The 19,590-nt window shown below is 38.6% G+C and overlaps 1 protein-coding gene across 6 annotated transcripts in view; it reads left to right on the top strand.

Annotated features, from left to right (window-relative positions):
• The window catches only part of LOC134678720 (F-actin-monooxygenase Mical-like), a 198,146-nt gene that overhangs the window by 121,238 nt on the left and 57,318 nt on the right, over positions 1 to 19,590 (top strand). For all 6 annotated transcript variants that reach the window (XM_063537382.1, XM_063537386.1, XM_063537385.1 and 3 more), the window contains exon 23: positions 14,787 to 16,673. In XM_063537382.1, the coding sequence (XP_063393452.1) occupies positions 14,787 to 16,673 (1,887 nt within the window). The remainder of the gene's footprint in view (positions 1 to 14,786; positions 16,674 to 19,590) is intronic.

Genomic DNA, 19,590 nt, shown 5'->3' with positions numbered 1-19,590 from the left:
AATATTACTATATTGTCTAGGTTTTGGGTTTGTTTCCCGACAATCCACGGCTTTATGGCCGACTCGATTACAACGATAGCAATTCATTACTCTCCTTTCATATCCATCGTTCTTGTCATTCCCCGAGTGGTCCTGTGATCGTGACGTCCCTTGCTCTCCTTTAGTATTAACTTTCCGATTATTCCAAGTTCTCCTTTTTTCACGTACATACATTACATCACTTTCGGCTGTATTTACTTTCCTAGACTCGTATTCCTCTAAAATCTTTACCTTGAGAACCTCTGGTTTCGGTAATTCATCTCTGCTTTCAATGGCACAGCGAAAATTTGTAAAACTAGATGGCAAGGTATATAATAACATGATGGATAGAAGATCGTCGTGAATCTTCACCTCCATTGCCTCCAATTTGTCCACAGCGTCAAAAAATGTGCCAAATTCTTCGCGAAAATCTCCGGATTCATTAATTTTATGTAACAATAGACGTTTTAACAACATTGCTTTCCTAGCGGGCCCACGAGAGGCATAAATAGATTCTAGTCGTAACCATACCTCCCTCGATGTTTTGCAGTCTCTGACGTGGCGTAGTTCTGATGAACTAATGCATAATATTAAGTCAGATTTTGCTTTGGCGTCTTCTGTTAACCACTTTTCTAGAGCGTCCGCTTTAGTTGCGGCTTCCGAAGCGTTCGCGTCCGCTGTAGGTGCGGCTGGTTTAGGTACCTTACCGTTAGTGTACTTCCACAAGTCATTTTTTATGAGAACGGCTTCTGCTTGCAGCTTCCAACTGTCGTAGTTCTCCTTGGATAAAGCATCAATACGTACATGTGTGCTCATTTTATTACACTTCTAGTAGTCGTAATAAAATTTAAAATCGTCGTCACTTAATCACTTTTTGCAACCTACCCCTGGGCCGATAACCATTGTTCGGGTTACGGCAGAGCAGCGCAAATGGGTTTAGCGTTTAGATTGCACGTAAATAACAGATTATCACGTTAGTAAATATAATTTTTATTACTATCAAAGAAAAGCAGTATACATGTCAGTGAATGAAAATTAGTAAGTAAAATATAGAACACGTCAATGTTATTGTAACCATAGTACGTAAGTAAAGCGGCCAGCACGAAACCTTGCTTTTGATATGAACCTCAATACATTCCCTAACCACTAGTTTAGCTACAAAATAATAAAAACGATTATAACATTTTTTTTTGCCAAACCAAGGGGATTCTAGGCTTGATTTTTGGTAAAGCAATATCTTATAATAAGACAAATAAACGCGCCTAAGAAAGGTATACATTTCAGCCAGGGGTAGTTTCACTATAGGATTGCGGCTAGGCCCTTTGAGAGATTTTTTGGGAAAAGTGTCAAAACCCAGGCGAAGACACGAAACTCTACGGTATGTATAAAAAAACTGAGTAATTTACGCGTACACTAATCATTAATAAGCGTTTATTGAGATCGCACCGAATCATGCACCTCCCTATCGCATGTGTCAACCTCATAGACGAATATTTTATCCTATCGCATTCACTCTTGGAAAAGCCTTGCAAGTGTAAAAGCAATAGAGCATAAATGTCAATTTACAAAAATAAAAATCGTAGTGCAATTTCGACATAATTTTCTTTACTGTAAAGTTCAAATTATTGTGATGGTCGAGGGCTCATAATCCCATTCGAAATAAGAAAATGTGGCCTATTTTTGTGACAGCGTTTTGGCGACATAGGTTTCCATACTAATCCAGGCACATGCCGTTTCCCGTCAGAGCGCGGTGCGCTCATTCTTTCTTCCACGGTGATCGATCAATCATCAGTTACTGAGTGTGCAGGATTAGTCCTGCTCACGTCTCATGAATCACCCTGTATAGGAAATAAGTGCTTGTCACACACAAAGTATCTCATTAATTAATAAATAACAAATCTTTGTTTCGAATTTATACAATACAATATACTTACCAGCTATAAATAATATGTGCATAATAGCTTTATTGAGCATAATTTGACGACCAGTCTGGCCTAGTGGGTAGTGGCCCTGCCTATGGCTTGATGGTCCCGGGTTCGAATCCCGGTAAGGGCATTTATTTGTGTGATGACTGATGAACATAGATATTTGTTCCTGAGTCATGGCTGTTTTCTATGTATATAAGTATGTATTTATCTATATACGTATGTATATCGTCGCTTAGCACCCATAGTACAAGCTTTGCTTAGTTTGGGGCTAGGTCGATTTGTGTAAGATTGTCCCCAAATATTTATTTAATTATATCGGAATTATACAGGATGTTTGGTACATCGTTTGCCAAATTAAAACGGCAGATAGGTTGAGTCATTTGCTATCTTCTCGGGCCTAGAAATTTTTAATTTGATGCAAAAAAACCATGGCCAATTTTGGATTTTTAGGCATGAGAAGATAGCAAATGACTCAAGCTATCTGCCGTTTTAATTTGGCAAACGATGTACCAAACACCCTGTATATGACTGTATTTTGAATTTACGAATCTCAAAATAAGTAGAGGAATAAAAAATATACCAAAGTAAAATATAGAAAAAATCTTTAATGTTGTTAAGGAGTTATAAGCTTTCCTGTTCCGATAATAAATGTTTTTAAGCGAAAAATAATCATTTGCGTAATTTTGAAACAATCCAATTTATATACCGGGTGTGGCCTGTAATATGAGCAAAAAATTTAACTAGGCTGTACTCCTCATACTGACCAACATTTGTTCGGCAACTTTTAAAAATAACTTGTGGTTTGATGTCTAATACACTTTAAAGTTTATTCTAAGACGCATTGTATTGCGAATTTTGTTATGATTATGGCGTGACAAGCAACTTCAATCACAATGATATGGTGTGGCGATGGCGTCCATTGAAAATAATATTTATTTTGTATGAAAAATAGGGAGTTTAAATACTTCATAATTTATAAAAGTTGTTGAACAAAAGTATCACCCTTGGAGGATATAACCAATGGAGACGCCATGTCTAAAATTTTCGGTACAAAATAGTCTGCCGTTTTTTGCGGGGGAGGGGCACATCAAATGTATAGGTACGTCATGTCAGATAAACGTCAGTCCATACATATGGTTGACCATTGGCCGCCTATTTTCGACAGAGGGGAACGCCTGTTAATGGCGGCTCCATTGTTAATTACTCCGAGGTGTCACCGATTGAGGAGTACAATCTATGTTTTAATTATTTGCTCGTGTTACAGGCCACACCCGGTATGTAGTACCTGGTACTAATACGTTTTTGTTTCTAAAAGTAGGTACTTTGCTAATCATTCGTAAATATTCTTGATTTCACCCAAATAAAACAAAATTACGATGTAGGTATATAAAAAGTAGCATCAGGCGGTCTTATCGCTGTTAAACAGTATTTGTGTTATCGCTGAATAGGTCTAAAACTATTTTTTTTCTATAAGTGGGTAGAAGTTATTATAAGATCGGCCGACAATAGGTGTAAAACAATTTTTTCTAAAAGTGGGTAGTTGGCCCCTGCCCGGCGTGCCTACGGAGGCGGTGGAGAGGTGCGTCGACAGCCGTCCGCGTGCCGCCGCCCTATATTAGGCATTCATCCATCTATTCATTACATACATACGCTCACTATAAATATGCCTGTGGACGGTATGCGATACGTGGCCAAAAGGGATGTTTCCCGAGTTTAAGATTAATCATTTATTTCATACCATGGACGAAATAAAGCACCCCATATTAATATTACCTATAAAACGTAGAGAGCAGGTATTTTTTGACACAATTTCTATATAATAAATAGGATAGATAAAAAAAATATGAACTGAGTCCGACTCGCAGTTATCCGGTTTTTTAAGAACCCATAAGTCTATACCGGGTGGCTAAAAAATAACCGCATTCCCGTTGCCAGGGAGGTTTTGTGATTATACTGAGCAACTTTTACTATGGGGCCAACCCCGAAATCGCGAAAAACAAATTTGGCTGCTTCATACATTTTGGCTGGTCCATTTTCTATGGGCGGTTTTCTTTTTCGCGATTTCGGGGTCGGTTCCATAGTAAAAGTTGCTCAGTATAATCTCAAATCCCCCTGGCAACGGGAATGCGGTTATATTTTAGCCATCCTGTATAGACTAACAAGGTTTTACTTTGCCTTGAGATGGTATCTCTACAAGCAGCTGCTATCTCAAGAGCATATGACTGTGATGCGCATCTCTCATGTTTAGTTTCATACCGGTCATTAATTCTTCCATCTTTGACAATCAAAATATCTAGACACGCGGCAGCGTGTCAAGCCAAGTTCAAGCAAAGGAACTGGCTAGCCAGCGCCAAGTGTAATATTACACGAACCACTTGGTGCCACTTTTGACCCTTCTATAACTCAAAACATCTTTAACGTAAACACATAAAACTACGTGTATTTAATTATATCCATAAGGACATCTAGAAGCCCAAATTTCATGAAGCTAGCTCAAACGGTTACAATGATTTGAAGGTCAAAAAGTCGTAAATTTTAAGACTGACTGACAGACTTATAGTACCTAAACCTAACCTACTTCCAGATGACCTAGAAGGATGAAATTTGGAATCCAGCTCAGTTATTGTGTGAAAGCGTAGGAAAAAATCTAAAAATAAAAAAAAGTTATAAAATAGGGGGGGTCCCCATACAAAAAAAAACATTTTTTATTGTGACTGACATATAGTACCTAAACCTAACCTACTTCCAGATGACCTAGAAGGATGAAATTTGGAATCCAGCTCGGTAATTGTGTGTAAGCGTAGGAAAAAATCTAAAAATAAAAAAAGTAAAAAAATAGGGGGGGTCCCCATACAAAAAACCTGTAATACGCGCTAAACAACCGGCCAACGGTGTGTCGTTGGCGGCGCGCGGCACCACATAATTAATACAAAGAACAGAAGTAAAAAACATGCAGCGGAAACACAAGAAAAAACATTAAATCTCAATACCTGCTTAGTTTTCTTTACAAAAAGTATTGATATCCCATCAAAAACATAAATGTAAAAAAGGAGAGCCAAGTTCAATACAAAAATTATGCTTGGCTGTGGGGTTCGCCGCAAAAAGAATGGAGATCTAAATGAGTGCCAAGTTCTATGCAAAATCCAAATATGTATTTATAGGAACAAAATAACATTATAAACAAGTATTAAACTCTATTTCTTTGCTTTATTGGATACCTATAAGATTGCTGTTATTTAAAAAAAATGTGAGATCTTAAAGTAGGTTAGATTTGGCTTGGCCAGTTTTTATCAGAATTACAAAATATATATTTTGAATAACTTTATAAAATGACTGATGTAATGAAAACTGGCCAAGTCAAATCTAACCTGCTTTAAGATCTCGCATTTTTTTTAAATAACAGCAATTGTTATAGGTATCCAATAAAGCAAAGAAATAGAGTTTAATTTTTTTTTTTATTATGAATGGGCTTACTCATGGCCATAGACTAGCCGAGGCGTAGACGTGGCCTACGATGGAGCGAGCTCGCCCAGAAGGTGCCTGTTCACTCTTAATTTGAAGGTTGCCGGGTTATAAGAACACGGAAATATAGACGCCGGCAAGGAATTCCATTCCTTGGCAGTGCGCATAAGGAAAGTAGAAGCAAAGCGCTTCGTGCGAATTGGTGGAATATCTACCAAGTAAGGATGGAAACCGGCCGTGCGTCTAAAAGTCCGATGGTAGAATGGGGACGGTGGAATAAGCTCGTGTAGCTCTTGGGCACACTCCCCGAAGTGCAACCTGTAGAATACCGACAGGCTGGCGACTTTCCGCCGATGGGCCAAAGACTGAAGCTTAGCCGTTAGCTTCTTGTCGCCAATCATCCTCCTGGCTCTGCGCTCCACTGAGTCCAAAGCGGCGAGTTGGTATTTAGCTGAGCCATCCCACAGGTGGCTGCAATACTCCATACACGACCGGACTTGAGCTTTGTAAAGTGTTAGAAGCTGTCCAGGTGTGAAGTATCGCTTCACCTTATTTAGGACGCCCAGCTTTCTGGCCGCAGTTTGTGCTTTAGACTCAATGAAGCTGCCGAAGCTGAGGACTGAACTCAGCTCCATGCCGAGGAGTTCCAGGCTGTCGGTAATAGGTACAGATGCACCCCGGAAAGAAGGAGTCAGGTCGAATGGACTCCGTTTTGCGGAAAATAGACACGTCTGCGTTTTGGAGGCATTGAACGTGACCAGATTGTCATCACTTAATACTTGTTTATAAAATTGTAATGTTATTTTGTTCCTATAAATACATAGGGTACATCGCCAATTACTAGCCACCCCCCAATTACTGGCCACTTAATTTGATTTCTATTTATAGGTGAACAAAGTTCATTTTAGTATATAAGGTACGAAAATCCAATTATTAGCCAGTTTTCAATTACTGGCCACCTATTCCAAAAATGAATTCTATTTACAGATAAATAAAACTCATTTTCAGTATAAGGAAAATGGCCAGTAACTGAAATTTATCCACAACCCACTCGTTATAACTGGCCGCCTCTTACAAAAATGAGTTCTATTCACCTATACACAGAATTCATTTTAGTATAGGTGGCCAGTAATTGAAAACTGGCTAATAATTGGCGATGTACCCTATTTGGATTTTGCATAGAACTTGGCACTCATTTAGATCTCCATTCTTTTTGCGGCGGACCCCACAGCCAAGCATAATTTTTGTATCTCCTTGGCTCTCCTTTTTTACATTTATGTTTTTGATGGGATTACTATATACAGGGCGATCAATCCAAATGGGTCAGTATTTAGAAGTCAGAAACTACTGGAGATAGCGAAATCTGTTCTTAGGAACCATGGCTTTGATTTTAGATTTAATAATAATGGCATTCATTTTTTTTTATCTCTCATACATAACCGGGAATTGAACCTGGTCAATATTCTTTATGTAAACTGTAATTACCAGAGAGCGCAACTTTGGTGCCGATGACAGACGTATGACGTGAAGCTAAATACAGAGTGTTGTTATAATAATAATAATAAGCCCGCAGGGCAGCTTGTGGCGAGCTGTTGGGGAGTAACGACCCCACGGACCCGAGTGCTCCCGAGAGTCGGTCAGGGTCTCCGTCTCCGGCGTGTCTTCGTCGGTCGGAGTGGAACCCCAAGGGGACCCGCAGGACTCTCAGCTCTGGCTTGCCTTCATTGGCTGTCCAGAGAGGAGTCGTTAGAGCTATATGCTCCAGGGGTGGAAGTGAAAGATGCATAAGACGCGAGTTGGCACAGTGGCTGGTAACAGCCACTGGGTAGAAAGCGGCGCACACCTCTCGACACCCCTGAGCCGCTCACACCGATGTTGCTCCTGGTCGTCTTTACGACGGCAGTTTCAGGGGCCCATCTAGTCAGCGGCAAGTCACCGCCTGCCTCGATGACGGTGTTAACATTGTTATGGCAGGTGTCCGGACCTCTTTACAATAGCCCAGTCTCATAGTCCACCTAAACTTCAATCCATAGACCGGTATACTGTTCTCTTTTTCTACAATAGTCCCAATGCCTGCTGACACCGGTTCATGGGTGTCTATTGTTGCACCTGGGAACGGGTTCCAGCAGGCGTTCTACATGACATTAAAGCTCTCCAAAGGGCCTCTACGTGTTGGATCTATATCCCCACGCAAGCCTATCAAAAGACCGGGATTTACAGGCCCGTGATTCCAAAAAAAGGAGATATAAATAATAATAATAAAATACTAGATTATATTACTACTAAAATACTAGATTAGATTAGGTTATCTAGATTATAGATACTTAAACAAATAACAACTTATTGGCCTCTTTAGTTTACTGATATTGAAACTTGAGTTGAGAGTTTTTATACGTACTGGCCACGTATAAAAACATAACTAACTGTCTTTGTCATATTAAAAACAAGATTGTTGGAAATTACAACCAATTACTGATTACTTATTTTTTTATTAGTAAAATATAACCGAAATATTATTGTTTGAAGTCGCTATTGAGTCTCTGCAGCCGTATTTGCAGAAATTTCCTTTTCTGATTGTAAAAAATGAAAAAATGTGACCAAAATTTAACAGCAAAAGCAAGCAATATAGAGAAACATTTCAAAACAACAAAGCATATTGAACGAGAAGGAGATCGTTTCGTATCGTTTTTTAATGTTTACATTATTTTTTGTGTAAATTACCAAGCATTTTTATAAATAAACAATGATATATATATATTATCATTATTAAGAATCATTGAGGTGTTACAATGTTGTTTTAAAAAAACATCCTATATGCGACTTAACGTCATAATGACGTCATCGGCACCAAAGTTGCGCTCTCTGGTAATTACGTATAGTACCAAGTAAAAAGTTATTAAGTGTTCCATATTCAAATTTTAAACAAATTGGCGTGCCCGCTGAACGAATGCGTTCTAATTTTAAATAAACGCAATTTGTAATGCATGATATCGATGCAGATAAGATATGATATAAAACGTTGCGTTTTTGGAAATTCAACCCCTAAGGGGGTTAAAAAGGGGATGAAAGTTCGTCTTGGGGTGCAAATTTTATTTTTAGCTAGGAACTTGAAACTTTGCAAATAGGTATTAAATTAAAATACAAGAAAACTGATTTCCGCGTTTTTGTAAATTCATCCCCTAACGTGGTGAAAAAGGAGTTGAAAGTTTGTATGGATATCAAACATTTTTTTTTCAAGCTTTCTAGCTAGGAACTTCAAACTTGGTAAAAGGGCATTAACATTACATTAAAAGTTTGTATTATAAAGTTTGCATCAATGAACATTATAGGCACTCAAGATGTAAAATGTTCAAGATAAGAGTCCACGCGGACGAAGTCGCGGGCAACAGCTAGTGATTCCTAATGATGACCGATTCATATTAGTGACAACATTAGTGAATATTATTTAAATTGTGGGCATTTCACAGCAAAATTGGGTCCTTATACTTTCAGGATCAATTATAAAAACAATTAATACGTAATTACATAAAGAATATTAACCAGGTTCGATTCCCGGTTATGTATGAGAGTTAATAAAACGTTTAAAGTTTATTATTATTAAATCTAAAATCGACGCCATGGTTCCTAAGAACAGATTTCGCTATCTCTCATAGTTTCTGACGTCTCCATACTGACCCATTTGGATTGATCGCCCTGTATAGTGGCACTCTACATTTTGATTAAATGAACAAAAAACGAAATGATTACGACACACCAGACGCATTCCAAAAAATAGATCATGATCATTATTACTACTCAGTAGCATTCCAAAAAAATTACGAACTTTTAGCCACCCTATTCGCTTACAAGCGTTCGAAATGCGACTCTAATCCGACCACGTCAAGGTGCATTTTGAGCCGTATCATCCGTACGCGCTGGGCTAACACGGGCGGCGGCCGCGGTGGGTGTAGTGTGCCCACACTAACTACCGTCCTGGAGACTTGATGTTTTGAACCTTGCGACCCTGTTATGATAGTGTGCGTCTTATTTTTGTTTTTAATGTTGTTTTATACGTCAAAAATAATTATTTTATTCTCTTTTTGTTGAACTCTTTACACTCTTTATGAACTCATTTTAACCTTTATGTCGCCGTTGATTTGATATACAAAGGGTATAGCAGGATAGCCTTTCAAAATTGCCCCCAGCGCATGGTATAATAATATACTCCGCCTGGTACTCTCTTCCCATGTTTTCTAGGTCACCTGACTGACACAAGCCTACGTCAGCATGCGACAGCGTAATATGATAATATGCGATAGCTATATATAGCGGCCATGTTATTGTGACGTAGGCTTGTGTCACTCTGGGAAGATAAGACCATGTTTTATTAGACTATGCCCCCAGCCTTTTTTTGGGTCGAAACTATAATCAAACGATGCCTTTTAAAGACGTAATACCCTGCACAACTTTCATCCCTCTGTTACCCCCTGGGGGTGAAAAACACCCGATTAACCCCAAAACCGTTTAATTTTTTTTTTCCTAAACTATGAAAGTGACGATTTTCAAATTTTGTACAAATATTAATTAGACTAAAAGCTCTATATTAAAAAAATAAGCCTTTCATAACCATTTAAAGTCTTGTAAAAAAAATTAATCACCTTGTATAACAAGTTCGGCTCGTGGTACACACACCATTTTTATTTTTCAAATATGAATTAATTTATATTTTACATCATACAAATTTTTCATCGACGTAGCCCCGAAGGAACATTGCAAAATTAATATGAAATGGCTCTTTGGTGCCTACTATTCATTTAACTCCTACTAAGAGAAACAATTGCCTGCGATCGGACCGCTGCCGCTGCTTGTGTTCGATTTCAAAAAGGTGGGGATAAATAAGTATAAATCAAACTTATTTGTACTAATAATAGTTATTTGTTTTACAAGGGGGCAAAGTTGTTGTTTAACCGCTCTTGCTAATATTGATACCCGAGTAAGTGAAAGATTCCAAAATTGAAATAGTTCGAAAAATGGAATCTTAAGCGTTGCGAGGGTTTCAAAGCACGAGGGTTTAACAAAATTTGCCCCCGAGTGAAACACAAAATTTTTCACCACACCAATCCAAAGCAAATATTAAATGTAAAATATCAAATAAAATCACACCAAATCAAATCCACATGAATGTTATTAAATATTTATCATCCAAAATCGTCATTTAAAACTCAATTCTACAAGCAAACATAAGAAATCGACTCAAAATTTGCATTTGATTACTTTGCCTCACGTGTGAATAAAATGCAACTTTGCTATCAGTTTTTGAAGTGCAAAGTAAGCCTTGCGAGTTGGTGTGGTGGAAAAACAATTGTTTCTTTTCCAGTATAACATAACTTTTACTGTGTATTCATACAATAAGTAAGTAAAAAACAATTATTCAATCAATCGTCATCACTGTCTTCGTTAATAATTGTCAAATTGTCTAAGTCTCGTAATCATCAAATATGTTAGTGAGAATTCGGCTGGTTTTATAATTTTTAACCGCTTTTCAAATCTCAAAGAAGGTTATCAATTCGGTTGTAAGTTTTTAATTTTTTTAATTTTTTACGTTTGTTACTCCATACCTCCGCCATTACTGGACCGATTTTGGAAATTCTTTTATTGATTGTATGTATAATATGCATACAGATTGGTCCCGTTTTTGTCAAAACATAGTTCTGATGATGGGATCCATGAGGAATCGAGGGAACTCCGAACTCCTCAAATCTTAAAGGCATACATATAGTGATTTTTGTGTTTTTATCAACAAATCAAGCATATACATAAACGTGACATTTGATGAAGTGGAACTGCTGATGATGATCAGAATGGAACTCTTCAACGACGCATAGTTCACGCTTGGCGATTTGTTCTCTTCGTTATGTTTGTTAGCAAGTTATGTTTGTTAGGATCCATGAGGAATCGAGGGAACTCCTCAAATCTTAAAGGCATGCGTATAGAGATTTTTGTATTTTCATCAGAAAATCAAGCATTTTCATTAAAAACTGTCGCGTTTTCATTAAAAACTGTCGCATTTTCATTAAAAACTGTCGCATTTGATGAAGTGGAACTGCTGATGATGATCAGCAAATCAAGCATATACACTCACAAAAGTGACATTTGAGGAAGTGTAACTGCTTATGATGACCAGAACGAAACTCTTAAACGACGCATAGCTCGCGGTTGGCGATTTTTCCTCTTCGTTATGTTTGTTAAGTAAGTTAGGTTTTTAAGCCATATTTACGTCAAGCTCATGATCTGAACATGGGATCCATGAGGAATCGAGGGAACTCCTCAAATCTTAAAGGCATACGTATAGAATTTTCTGTATTTTCATCATAAAATAAAGCATTAACATTAAAAACTGTCGCATTTGATGAAGTGGAACTGCTGATAATGATCAGAACAGAACTCTTCAACTACGCATAGTACAGTCAACGGTAAAAATATGGGTGTACTCTTATATCAGAGAAATAAGAACTATGGGACATATTTTTGAGTAAATTGTCTACACCCATATTTTTACCGTTGACTGTACACGTTTGGTGATTTCGAATTTCGATTTTGACTTGGACTGGGACCCGGACTCGGATTTAGATCCGGACTCGTACCCGGATCCGGTTCGGACCCGGACTCGGACTCAGACCCGGACCTTGATCCGGAAAACCACTATGATAGTACGTACCTAAACTAAATAAACCACTATGATTACCTACCATAAAATGTAGGTATAAAGTATGATGATGCCAAACCCCTTCCGCTAAAACCCCCGTACACCGCACCGCGTGCGCCGTTAAGTGAGTTAGGTTAGGTTTGAACTGCGATCCTCACAGAACCGAACAAAAGTGGGTTAGGTTAGGTTAGAACTGCGAGCCTTACAGAAACGAAATGCTACTAGAAAAGTGGGTGGTTTCATCTCCTTTTCTACATAGCGCACCATCTACAATAATCTTTCACCAGGCACCAGAGAAGTCAGTTATTTTTTCTTAATAAATATTTATTTATATCTCGCATTAGATATTTTTTAAATATATAGCTTTTAGTCTCATTAATATTTTTACAAAATTATTAAATTAGTCACTTTTATTTATTTATTTATATAGCCCTTTATTCTGAACATGATTGTTGGTTTTTAGTTTTGAATTGTCCAGAGTGGTCCCACTGTGAGTATAATTTCGTCTCCCCATCGTGTTAATTGAGGGCCTTGCGATCTTGATCCATCTGTAGGGTGCCACATGAGAATTATTTGGCTCCACTTCTCTGTCTTGCATCTTATAGTGTGGCCTGCCCACCTCCAATTTTGCATGTCTATGTGGGTGAGGATGTCTGTCACTTTTGTTCTGGTTCTTATGTCAGAGCTCTGACATAAGTCACTTTTATAGTTTAGGTTAAAATGGGACTGGGCTGGTCATGTCTGCCGAATGCCGGACGACTTGTGGGCCAAGTTAACCACAAAGTGGGAGCCCCACGAGTCTAACCGGGGAGCCGGCAGGCCTCGTCGGCGATGGCGGGATAACTTGGACTCCTTCTTGAGAGGCTGGCCAGTTATTCCATTAAATAGAGACCAGTGGAGGAAGAGGGGGGGAGGCCTTTGCCCAGCAGTGGGACACAGTGGGCTCTGAATAATAATATAAACTATGTATTAGTTTAAGAAAAAATAAATAATACAGTTTTGGGGTTAATCGGATGTTTTTCACCCCAGGGTTTACACCCTAAATCTTACGATATAGAGGGATGAAACTCTGTGCAGGGTATTACCCCTTCAAAAGGCATCGTTTGATTATAGTTTCGACCTAAAAACGCTAGGGGCAATGTTTCAAAGGCTATCCCGCTATTGTTCATGAATTCATGATCTATTCTGAAATATATATAACATTCATGAATTTCAAACATTGTAAAAGCAACATTAAAAAAGACATTCGGAGCTCGCTAAGATTTCCTATAGTATATTTTTTTTGGTGTAAAAACCTCAAGTTTTTAAAGTAACTGATGGCGCTTTATGTGTTGTTTATTTTGTTATTTATATTTTTGTCGAATAACTGCTTCCGAATATAAATATGTATGTACAAGCACCGATGTATATATGTTTATATATGTGTAAATAACGCTGTTTTGAGTTTTTATAACACTTACTGTATTTATGTATTTTACGGGTCGGTTGGGTTCGTTATCGCTTGACATTTCGCTGAAAGCTTATAGAAGATTGAGGTAATATTGGGAATGTGTTCAAGCGATATTGGATCTAAAGTAAAATATAACACTCACTGCACGTGAATTCGTAGTGTGCTCTAGTGTCACACCCAGGCGCCTTAGGTAAGTATAACAGAGACTACAGAGAGTAGCACACTACGTTCGAGTACAGATGTAGTGCAATTAATTATGCACATAATTATATTTCGTCGTATTTTCACGGAAACGTACGAATACGTCTTGCTGTTTCAGTCAGTCACGGTACGAAAAGTACTGAGGTTGACTGAAGTAGCATGACAAATACGAACGTCCCCGAGGAAATACGAAGGAAAACAATTATGCAATAAATATGTCGTATTAGCGTGCAGCGAGAGTTTGATTTTAGTATACACGGTTAGCCATCACGAAGGGCGGTAAGTTAGTGTGGATGCCTACGGCGCACTTTTCTATCGAATAAATCTCATTTTCTTTTGACGCTGTTATAATAAATTCATACTTAACTAAAGCGCAGCGTAAAGGAAATTGATCTTTATTGCCTTGTTTGCTATTTAAGAATGTTAAATAATTAGAATGACTTGATGTTTTCAGCTAAAATCATACTTAAGTAAATTCATTTATTTATTTTCATTGAATTTGCTGAAGGCATCTAGTATTCATGGTACCGAATAAAAGGTATTTGGAATAAGAGCTAGATCGTATTCAATAAATTTGGTATATCCTCCTAAGGCCCAGCCATACAAATTTAAAATCCAGAATTTGCCACTGAAATTTGAACCTTTAGTGCAGGGAATAGAGTTGATTTTGGTTTTGTTTGAAAATTGAACGAAACAAAACAAATGCGACTCTGTTCCAATTGAATATGATTAAAATTTCATCGAACTGAATAAGTACTATAGGTAGGACCTTGGGCCTTAGGAGGATATATACCTGAGCATTTCTCTAAAAGTTTGTACATTTTGATCACATCTTAGATTTCTAAAATTGGTATGCTGGTAAAGTATATGAAGCTGAACTACTTCCACCATATTTCTCTAAATGTCCTAAAAAGTTTCTATGAAACATTCCTTTTTTGTTACCAGAGATCCTCACACATTTGGTAACAAAAAAGGAATGTTTCATAGAAACTTTCTAAAGCACGCTCCCGGGCCGTAGTTTATTATAAAGCTCCCCTCACAGGTGGAGTCCGAGGACAGCTCCTCCAGCGACGAGGACGTCTCGTCCGCCACCGAGGTCTCCACCGACAGCGAGTTCGCCGCCGAGGAATCCGCGCCCCAACCCACCCCGCCCGCTATCCTCGTCACCGAACCCCCGCCCCCTGTGGAATACCCTCTAAGCAAAACTAAATCCGCTAGCGGACTCGCCACTAAAAGAGCTCTAGAACTCAAGAGGAGATACTTACTAGGAGAACCGTCCCCTCCCGCTGTCAGAAAATCAGATTCAACTTCGCAACTCGACACCAAATTTGAAGCCTTTAGGTCCACTATAACGGAATTCCAAAAATTATTACACCCCGCCACGACCACTCAAAGCCCAGTAGTTGCTTACCAGACAGAAGACAAGAGGACTCAACCCATGCCAGATATCATTAAAAATCTCTGCGATGATGCTCCCGTTGATCTCTTGTCTAGAGAGGTCAAAAAAGAGTGGAGAGAAGAGACAATAAAAGAGAAAGAAAAAGAATTGGATTCAGATTCGTTGTCAGATTCATCGCACACGGAAACAGCCCCTAAATCCGTACCAAGAGTTGAAGTTCATGATGAGGGCGGGGAATTGATTCAACTAGACAGTTTAACTATAGTTAATAGTGACGAAACGGAGAAAGCGTCCGGCACAGCGACTGAAACCGGCCCTACAGTCGTCGCGGCTGAGTCGGAATCCTCAGAATCTTGTAGAGACGCAACTACATTAGCTTTAACAGAAACCGAGCTATCAGATTGGGCCGCAGAAAGCGCCGTTTTAGACGAATGTCTAGAAGACAATAAGAGGAATAAACCAAGGAAACTAAGCGGTTTAAAAACGGTTCACGACGCTAAAAATATATCAACGATCTCTTCACACGTTTGCGGGAAAACTAGCCCAGAACCTGTGGTATATTCTAACGCTTTAGACCATTTTGAATTTGCCGATGAAGGAGAACAGGATCCTTCTATTGAGACCCCGGCGACACCCCGCAACGAAGGGTATATGGAATTGGTAGATGACTTTGAATTTTCACCCAGCAATGATAGATCAATGAACTTCATTGAGAGAAGTTTTGAAATAGTCTTCAAACCGACTTTGCCTGTGACTGAAGTTGTTGTAATGGAGCCTTTAGAAGAGCCTAAGGTCGAAATTACTGCCGAAGAGCCTAAACCTGAAAAAAGTGAATTAGATAGCACCAAAGACTCTCTATCTCCTGATGTAAAGATAGACTCCTTATCTCTCTCTGACGTATCGCCACCTTTAGAGACAAAAAACGAAGAATTCGAGTCTCCGCCGCTGGCGCCCGAAACTCCTAAATCTCCAAACGCAGCCATCTACAAATCCAGCAACTTCGCTCCATGTTTAAGAGTGTATTCACCGGCTATCTGCAGGTCTGCGAGCGATAACATCAACTTATCCTACTCAAGAAGTACGGATTCGCCGTCTAGAAGCATAGAACTATCGGTGTCTTTGATGCTTAGCTCTGGTTCCATGTCGCCAGTGAGTCCCACCCCTTTAAACACTACAGACAAAGTCCAAGAGATAAAGAGAGAAAGAGAAGAACAGACAGAAGTGGTTAGAAGATTAGTCTTAGAGCGGTTAGGGAACGGGCCTAGATTGAATAGGAAATCGACGAGGAGAACTAAAGTATCGCCCTGTTCGAACGTGCCTCCACCTGTCCCTCCGCCCCCTGCCTTACCGACCCCGCCACCTTTACCACCGCCCCCTGAGATCCCACCCCCGCCTCCCCGCCCCGCGCTCCCATTAATGCAAGTCACCCCCTCTTTCTCAGACCCAGAGCTGGCGAGAGAGAGACGGCGGAAGAGTATTATGAAAAGTATTTCCAACTATCTGAATAGGAGGCTCGGCCCGCGGCAAAAGGTATGTGTTTCAAACTGTACATATTATTTTACTTATATGTAAATAATATAGTTGGTGGCAGCGTAGGGGTGTTCACTTATTGGCAATGAAGGTAGTGGAATAAATCAAGGTGAGGAAATAAATGCGGATCTATTTATATTTCAATTGTAACCACTAACCAGCCATTCCCGTGACTGCGCTCTGGTTTTACAGCAGAGGTTTAGCAGCAGATTTCTGATGTATTTTTGTGAAAAGTTGACTTACAACGGATTTTTTTATAGAAAAAAAAATACGCAGATTTTCTTTTTTTTGATTAAAGTTTTTAAGCAACTACGCACTACGAGTATATACTTCAACCTTTTCCACGTATTCCGAAATTATGCAGTATTTAGGCACTAAGTGAAAAAACTTGTACAAATGTACAATCGACATCAAAAATATGTCTACAATTTTGCACCTTACTCCTTTGTATTTAATACGGCGGAAAATGTAAACATATCTTTGACGTGGACTGTGCGATCCGCCTCGATAGCTGCAACACTGCTCTGTTATCTATTAATTGTTACTAATCAATCCGTGACACTCACGAAACTAAAACTTTCTTTGACTGTTACTTATCTGTTTTTGAATTACTATGGATGTTTCATTCATACGCATTTATTTCCTTCATCTTTATCGGGAGTTTTAAACCAAAAATGTATTTAATGCACAGTCATTATCAAATAGTCAGTGACCAATATGGCCAAATATATCACATTTCTATAGTAACAAAGGTGTGGTACGATACATTTGGTCACTGGCTGTCACAGTCTATTTGTTGCTGACTGTACACACCAGAACATCACTTTTCTCCCACAAAATATTGTAATTTTTTGTTTGTAAATTAATAAAGGTTGTAAACCCCTGACCATGATTTATTCGTAACGATTTTTTATTCAAATTTAATGACTCAAATAGCATAAGAATAAAAAAAAAATGTTTGTATGTAAAGTCGGTTTATGGACGATAATTTTGCGTGATAACGTCATAAGAAAACGTGGCCGTAACGTTACCCTGGAGATCTGTCTACAACGTTACCATGGAGATCTGTCCACAACGTGACACTTTTTCGTGCATGCTACCGGTGTTCATCAATTTATAAGACGTTATCACTTCAAAAATACTCGAATTAACCATACAGGCATACATCGTCATGTCATGTTCGATAATTGTCACCTTAGTAATTTTTACACAACCACATATGTAGATGTACGTACAGTCGACGTCAAAGAGAAATTTACAGCCAAAGTAACAAAAAAATGTTTACACGACCTAAATGCTATGACAATAAAGTCGTGTAAATAATTTTTTGTAACGTTAGTCGCAAAGATCTCTTTGACGTCGACTGTACATACACTGTATTAGTGTAAGTAGCACCGTTAAAAGGAGCCACGCTCACTCACTCAACTAAACGTTGTGCGCATAGAACTGCCATCGTCGTTTCTGCAATTGGTTAGAAGTTATCATGGCCAGCGACAGACTGGTTGAAGGCTTGGCTCCGTCATTCACCGACTTGACATTTTAATTAATAATATTGTCAAGTTGGGCAAATATAGCCAACCAAATCTTGTCAGTAGAAAGTCTATGGGACGATAACCCTTCGCACCTACAATTTTTAATTTGCCGCCTTTTTCTACTGACAAAATTTGCTTGACCAACTTTAGTACCCCGGCGCACAGGCCTTATCTTAGTTTTCGTTCATGTCGTCTCAGATATGGGTGAATATGGTGATGATGATGGTGACGCTCTCCTGACCGATTTCGGCCACAGCGACTGTGTGCTCTGGAATAGGCAATTTTTAACTCGTGTTATTAGGGTGTAGCCAGTGAACGCATATATTTTGTATGGAAACCGCCTTTAGGAACATTACCTTAGTTCAAATTCTCGGGCCAAATTAGCACACATACACAATTACGCCTACATTTAAATAAGACGACGCGTTTACAGAGCCTGTAATCAAAGCTGGTAAATAATAGTCATCTTTATTACACTAATGGTACATAGCTAAGTGTAGATGAAATGCATATAATGTCAATAACTACCAATCAGCGACATTAATCCGCTAATAACCTTCTTGCTGTACGTACTGGTCGCTGAGAGTTCGCGGTTCATATTTGATTAGAATATGACTTGGACAGGGATAGGTTTATGCCATACATTGAAGAACCAGTCAAATAATTCACGTATAATAATTTAATGCAGATTAAAAGATAACTATGTAGTTAAAATGTTGTTATGAAATGACAGACTAACCCAACATAAGTCAATATATCATTGTTGTATAAATGTATTCCGCTATAATAAGTATTTTGTTACATATTTTATTATCAATCTGTATGGCAGTGCGAAGTCACGTTCAGATATAGTCTGTCCGTTTTTCTAAGATCAAGTACGCCATAGTAAATGTAAATCGGACTGGCTATACAGTCTGCAAAATTTACATGGGTACACAAATCGGGTCAAAAATATTTGAACAGGCGGAGTCACAATAAATCCCCACTTTCAGTTCCAATGGAAATATTTTAGTTATATGTATATAGCTGGTCAAACAAGTTTGTCAGTAGAAAAAGGTGCAAAATTAAAATTTTGTAAGGGACCACAACCGTTCGCGCGGTTAAATTTTCTAAATTTGCCGCTCTTTTCTACTGACGGAAATGGCTTGAGAGAGAACTTACATATATGTGACAGTAGAGGGTGGATTCAAATGTGATTTTCAGATAATGTATGTATTTGTTAAATTAATTCAGTGAAAGCGTGATAGAAAAAATGTATCTACATATAGGAGGCCGGGTATGATTATCTCACGAGTTATATCTCATGAATAGAACATATTCTAGATATCTTGCCAGGCATCCACTCAATTTCATGTCTCGACAGCTTTTTTCCATAGTTCTCTGCG

Source organism: Cydia fagiglandana, chromosome Z (assembly GCF_963556715.1).
Source record: "Cydia fagiglandana chromosome Z, ilCydFagi1.1, whole genome shotgun sequence".
Classification (NCBI taxonomy): Eukaryota; Metazoa; Arthropoda; class Insecta; order Lepidoptera; family Tortricidae; genus Cydia; species Cydia fagiglandana.
The sequence above is the reverse complement of the archived record's forward strand: the minus strand, read 5'-3'. Positions and strand labels throughout refer to the sequence as shown.